The sequence below is a fragment of the Ranitomeya variabilis genome, chromosome 6 (genome assembly GCF_051348905.1).
Source record: "Ranitomeya variabilis isolate aRanVar5 chromosome 6, aRanVar5.hap1, whole genome shotgun sequence".
NCBI classification, from domain to species: Eukaryota; Metazoa; Chordata; class Amphibia; order Anura; family Dendrobatidae; genus Ranitomeya; species Ranitomeya variabilis.
In genome coordinates, this window is record NC_135237.1 from 22,188,316 (window position 1) to 22,195,314 (window position 6,999).

General features: G+C 45.7%; 1 protein-coding gene across 1 annotated transcript; it reads left to right on the forward strand.

Annotated features, from left to right (window-relative positions):
- Positions 1–4,057: 4,057 nt before the first annotated feature.
- On the forward strand, positions 4,058–6,415 carry LOC143781428 (E3 ubiquitin/ISG15 ligase TRIM25-like). The gene has a single exon (XM_077268029.1). The coding sequence runs from the start codon at positions 4,192–4,194 to the stop codon at positions 5,779–5,781; it is 1,590 nt and encodes a 529-aa protein (XP_077124144.1). The 5' UTR covers positions 4,058–4,191; the 3' UTR covers positions 5,782–6,415.
- Positions 6,416–6,999: the final 584 nt, after the last annotated feature.

The window sequence follows — 6,999 nt, forward strand, 5'->3', positions numbered from 1 at the left end:
AGCCTCCCTGCTGTGCTGTGTGATCGCCGATCTGACACAGTGCACAGCAAAGTGTCAGATCGGCGATCTGTCACTTTACTGTGATGTCCCCCCCACCCCCCCGGGGCAAAGTAAAAATGTAAAAAAAAAAAAATTTAAAAAATTACATGTGTAAAAAAAAAAAAAAAAAAATCCTAAATAAATAATAATAAAAAAAAATATTGTTCCAATAAATACATTCCTTTAGCTAAATAAAAATCAAAAAACAATAAAAGTACACATATTTAGGATCGCCACGTCCGTAACTACCCGACCTATAAAACTTTCCCACTAGTTAACCCCTTCAGTGAACACCGTAAAAAAAAACCACCAAAACGAGGCAAAAAACGCTTTATTATCATACCGGCGAACAAAAAGTGGAATAACATGCGATCAAAAAGACGGATATAAATAACAATGGTACCACTGAAAACGTCATCTTGTCCCGCAAAGAACAAGCCACCATAGAGTATCATCAGCGAAAAAATAAAAAACTTATAGTCCTCAGAATAAAGCGATGCAAAAATAATTATTTTTTCTATAAAATAGTTTTTAAAAGCGCCAAAACATAAAAAAAATATAAGTGAGGTATCGCTGTAATCGTACTGACCCGAAGAATAAAACTGCTTTATCCATTTTACCAAACGCGGAACGGTATAAGCGCCCCCTCCCAAAAGAAATTCATGAATAGCTGGTTTTTGGTCATTCTGCCTCACAAAAATCGGAATAAAAAGCGATCAAAAAATGTCACATGCCCGAAAATGTTACCAATAAAAACGTCAACTCGTCCCGCAAAAAACAAGACCTCAAATGACTCATTGGACCAAAATATGGAAAAATTATAGCACTCAAAATGTGGTAACGCCAAAAAAATTTTTTGCAATAAAAACTGTCTTTTAGTGTGTGACGGCTGCCAATCATAAAAATCCGCTAGAAAACCCGCTATAAATAGTAAATCAAACCCCCCTTCATCACCCCCTTAGATACGAAAAATAAAAGGGTTAGGGCTAGGGTTAGGGTTAGAGTTAGGGCTAGGGTTAGGGCTACAGTTAGGGTTGGGGCTAAAGTTAGGGTTAGGATTACATTTACAGTTGGGAATAGGGTTGGGATTAGGGTTAGAGGTGTGGTTAGGGTTACAGTTGAGATTAGGGTTAGGGGTGTGTTTGGATTAGGGTTTCAGTTATAATTGGGGGTTTCCACTGTTTAGGCACATCAGGGGCTCTCCAAATGCGACATTGCATCCGATCTCAATTCCAGCCAATTCTGCGTTGAAAAAGTAAAACAGTGCTCCTTCCCTTCCAAGCTCTCCCGTGCGCACAAACAGGGGTTTACTCCAACATATGGGGTATCGGCGTACTCAGGACACATTGGACAACAACTTTTGCGGTCCAATTTCTCCTGTAAAGGTACCGTCACATTAAGCGACGCTGCAGCGATAGCGACAACGATGTCGATCGCTGCAGCGTCGCTGTTTGATCGCTGGAGAGCTGTCACACAGACCGCTCTCCAGCGACCAACGATGCCGAGGTCCCCGGGTAACCAGGGTAAACATCGGGTTACTAAGCGCAGGGCCGCGCTTAGTAACCCGATGTTTACCCTGGTTACCAGCGTAAAAGTAAAAAAACCAAACAGTACATGCTCACCTGCGCGCCCCCAGCGTCTGCTTCCTGACACTGACTGAGCTCCGGCCCTAACAGCACAGCGGTGACGTCACCGCTGTGCTTTCACTTTCTCTTTAGGGCCGGATCTCAGTCAGAGCAGGAAGCAGACGCTGGGGGCGCGCAGGTGAGCATGTACTGTTTGGTTTTTTTACTTTTACGCTGGTAACCAGGGTAAACATCGGGTTACTAAGCGCGGCCCTGCGCTTAGTAACCCGATGTTTACCCTGGTTACCAGTGTAAAACATCGCTGGTATCGTTGCTTTTGGTGTCAAACACAACGATACACGGCGATCGGACGACCAAATAAAGTTCTGGACTTTATTCAGCGACCAGCGACATCACAGCAGGATCCTGATCGCTGCTGCGTGTCAAACTAAACGATATCGCTAGCCAGGACGCTGCAACGTCACGGATCGCTAGCGATGTCGTTTAGTGTGACGGTACCTTTACCCTTGGGAAAATACAAAACTGGGGGCTAAAAAATAATTTTTGTGTAAAATAAAAATATTTTTTATTTTCACGGCTCTGTGTTATAAACTGTAGTGAAACACTTGGGGGTTCAAAGTTCTCACAACACATCTAGATAAGTTCCTTGGGGGGTCTAGTTTCCAATATGGGGTCACTTGTGGGGGGTTTCTACGGTTTAGGTACATTAGGGGCTCTGCAAATTCAGCATGACGCCTGCAGACCATTCCATCTAAGTCTGCATTCCAAATGACGCTCCTTCCCTTCCAAGCTCTCCCATGCGCCCAAACAGTGGTTCGCCCCCACATATGGGGTATCAGCGTACTCAGGACAAATTGGACAACAACGTTTGGGGTCCAATATCTCCTGTTACCCTTGGGAAAATACAAAACTGGGGGCTAAAAAATAATTTTTGTGGGGAAAATTTTTATTTTTTATTTTTACGGCTCTGCGTTATAAACTTCTGTGAAGCAGTTGGTGGGTCAAAGTGCTCACCACACATCTAGATAAGTTCCTTAGGGGGTCTACTTTCCAAAATGGTGTCACTTGTGGGGGGTTTCAATGTTTAGGTACATCAGGGGCTCCCGAAACACGACATGGCGTCCCATCTCAATTCCAGTCAATTTTGCATTGAAAAGTCAAATGGCGCTCCTTCCCTTCCGAGCTCTGCCATGTGCCCAAACAGTGGTTTACCCCCACATATGATGTATCGGCGTACTCAGGACAAATTGTACAACAACTTTTGGGGTCCATTTTCTCCTGTTACCCTTGGTAAAATAGAACAAATTGGAGCTGAAGTAAATTTTTTGTGTAAATAAGTTAAATGTTCATTTTTATTTAAACATTCCAAAAATTCCTCTGAAACACCTGAAGGGTTAATAAACTTCTTGAATGTGGTTTTGAGCACCTTGAGGGGTGCAGTTTTTGGAATGGTGTCACACTTGAGTATTTTCTATCATATAGACCCCTCAGAATGACTTCAAATGAGATGTGGTCCCTAAAAAAAAATGGTGTTGTAAAACTGAGAAATTGCTGGTCAACTTTGAACCCTTATAACTCCCTAACAAAAAAAAAATTTGTTTCCAAAATTGTGCTGATGTAAAGTAGACATGTGGGAAATGTTACTTATTAAGTATTTTGTGTGACATATCTCTGTGATTTAATTGTATAAAAATTCAAAGTTGGAAAATTGCGAAATTTTCTAAATTTTTGCCAAATTTCCGGGTTTTTTTTCACAAATAAACGCAGGTAATATCAAAGAAATGTTACCACTATAATGAAGTACAATATGTCATGAGAAAACAATGTCAGAATCGCCAAGATCCGTTGTAGCGTTCCAGAGTTATAGCCTCATAAAGGGACAGTGGTCAGAATTGTAAAAATTGGCCCGGTCATTAACGTGCAAACCACCCTTGGGGCTTAAGGGGTTAAAAAAACGCTTACAAACAGCATCCCATTAATTTCTAATTCATTCCGCAATTGATGTGCCCATGCCGCTTTTTTTTTTTTGTCTGCGGCGGAAACGCATTGTGGTAAAAAACGCAGCATGTTCATTATTTTTGCGGAATCGCGGCAATTCCCCACCCATAGACATGTATTAAAAATAATGCTTGTAAAACGCATGGAGAACGCAGTAAATACGCGGTAAAACCGCATCTAAATCCGCATGCGTTTTTCCTGCCAAGGGTATGCAGAATTGAAAATAAAATTCTGCTTCTATTCTGCAATGTGGGCACATAGCCTTACAATGCTGCTGTTCTTTATCAGCGGTCCGCGCCCCTTTAAGCTAAGTTTCCTTCTTGTCTCAGAGTTTTCTTCCTTATCAACACAGCGACCAATCCCGGCTCGCTTTGCACTTTCTGGCACTGTGGGCTGAGACAGGCGCTGCTATTGGGGGCTGCGAGCACTGACTGGCGGGCTGTGGGCAGATGAAGTCTTGTGCTTTTCTGCAGTCAGGCTACATTTGCATTCGTGGGCTTGCAGCTGTCACATAGCGGCTGCAGGGGGTCTGCACGGTGTCAGGAGGCGATCTTCTGCAGCTACAAACATGGCTACGACTGAGCTGAAAGAGGAGCTGAACTGTTCCATCTGTCTGAGCATTTACACCGACCCCGCCATGCTGAACTGCGGCCACAACTTCTGCCGGGTGTGTATCAGCCGAGTCCTGGACAGCCAGGAGGACGCGGGGGTCTACAGCTGTCCAGAATGCCGAGCCGAGTCTGTCAGCCGCCCCCCGGTGCAGAGGAACATGAAACTGTGCAATATCGTGGAATGCTTCCTGTCCTCCAGACCGGTGCAGGAGCAAGCGGGGATCTTCTGCACCTACTGCGTCCATTGTCCTGTGCCCGCCGTTAAGACTTGTCTGCAGTGCGAGACCTCCCTGTGTGACATCCACCTAAGGGCACACAGCAAGCTGGTGGAGCACACCCTCACTGAGCCCACCACCTCTCTGGAAAATCGAAAATGCTCCATCCATAAAAAGCTACTGGAGTACTACTGTTCCCAGGATGCGGCCTGCATCTGCGTGTCCTGCTGCGCCTTCGGAGAGCACCGGGGACATCAGGTGTCGCTTCTCTACGAGGCATCCAAGAAGAAGAAGGAGAAACTGAGACTCGTCATGGAGAAACTGACCTCGAAGAGAGAAGAGACCGAAAAAAGGGTGCAAAGTTTACAAGAGCACCGGCAAAAAGTAGAAGAGAAGGCGTCCGCCATCACCGAGAGGGTCACCCTCTTGTTTAAGGAGATTCGGGAAGAGTTGGAGGTCCTGGAGAAGAAGGTCTTGAATGAGGTGTCCAGTCAAGAGGAGCAGGTTTCCCTTCACGTGACCGATCTGATCCAACAGCTGGAGATGGAGAAGGACCAGTTGACCAAGAAGATGCAATGCATCGAAGAGCTGTGCAGCATCACCGACCCGCTGACCGTCTTGCAAGGACGGGAGTCGGAAGCCACCAACTGTTACGCCGTTGAGGGTGGAGAACTGGAGGACAGGAAGAGGGACGAGAAAAAGGTCCAGGCCGTGTGCGATCTAGATGAAGGCCTGATCTCCGTCATGCTCCACACGGCCCTAACGGACATCGTGACCGGCCTGAAGGCAAAGCGAGGCTTCAACATGAAGCTGGCCTCCAATATACTGCTGGACGTCAACACCGCCGGGGACTACGTCGCAGTGTCCCGGGACCTGAAAACGGCCTCCTGGTCGGAGTCTAAGCAGTGCCGACCCAAGACCTCGGAACGCTTCGTGAACTATCACATATTAAGCACCAGAATCTTCACGTCCGGACAGAACTACTGGGAGGTGGAGACCAGCGAGTCCGGCTACTGGATGGTGGGATTGGCCTACCCAAGTATCGAAAGGAAAGGAGACCGGGCCGTGACCGGCTACAACAAGAAGTCCTGGTGCCTGCGAATGTCGGACAAGACGCACTCCGCCATCCACGACTCCAAGATTAACCCCTTGTACCCCGACACGGCGGTGCAAAGACTCGGCATATACCTGGACTACGAGGCGGGCCGCCTGTCCTTCTACCAGGTGTGTGAGTCCATCAGGCACCTGCACACGTTCATCGCACACTTCACAGAACCCCTGCACGCCGCCTTCTGCGTCTACAATAACTCCTGGGTCCGTATCAGAAGCTGAGACCCAGCGTAGGCCAGAGGGGTCACATGTATGTAGTGGGCGACGCAGATATCGGGGGGCAGGACGATGGAAGGATAAAGGACCTCAACTCTGCCCTTGTCATCCCCTGCTGGTTCATGCTCTGCTGTGGTGCACTGTGGGAGGTGTAGTGTTCCCAGCAAGCATTGTACGGTAGCCTCTTGCCCCTACGGCCGTGTGACGGAGCTCCTCAATGGCCATATTGTGGATTGTTGTGATCCCCTTTAAAAGGAAGGAGCCCCTGATCCCCTGTAAGCTCTGTGACCTGATGTAGGTGACGTTGCTATAATCTTGAATGTGACCGTCATTGTGTAATGCAATGTTCTGTAACTTTCTAATATACTTTTTTGCCATTTTTAACATCTCTGATTGCTGTTGTTAGAATCTGTTTTGTTTTTGACCATCCGCCATGTTGTTGGTGTTTTCTGGCTGCTGGTCTTTTTCACCTGGTGCTGGGTGGCCTTAGGTCAGATGATTGTATCACCCTTTATTACCCAGCACCTGCCTCCCATTCCTTGCTGGACAACAGTGTTATTTCCATTGTTATTGGTGCAGGGAGCGGGTGTTAGGCCGGGGACACACTTAACGTATAAAAAAACGGTCCGTTTTTCACGGCCGAGAATCGCACAAATGTTTCAAAAACAGTGATCCGTGTGCAGTGCGAGGATGCGATTTCCTCGCATCAAATGATCCGTATGGCATCCGTATGCCGAGATTTTCTCGCAAGCTTGCAAAACCGACATCTAATGGATTTATGTGCTCAAATGTTCGAGAAAACATATATACAGTGTATATATATATATATATATATATATATATATATATATATATATATATATATATATATATATATATATATATATATATATATATATGTCATTGAGACACATATATATATATATATATATATATTCTGTATTTATATTTCATTCAGCGCGATATCTGTGAAAAGTCGGTAATTCAATTGCCGGCTTTTAATTTCTCCTGCACAAACCCGACAGGATATGAGACATGATTACATACAGTAAACCATCTCATATCCCCTTTTTTTTTTGCATATTCCACACTACTAATGTTAGTAGTGTGTATGTGCCAAATTTGGCCGCTGTAGCTGCTAAAATAAAGGGTTAAATGGCGGAAAAAATTGGCGTGGGCTCCTGCGCAATTTTCTCCGCCAGAGTGGTAAAGCCAGTGACTGAG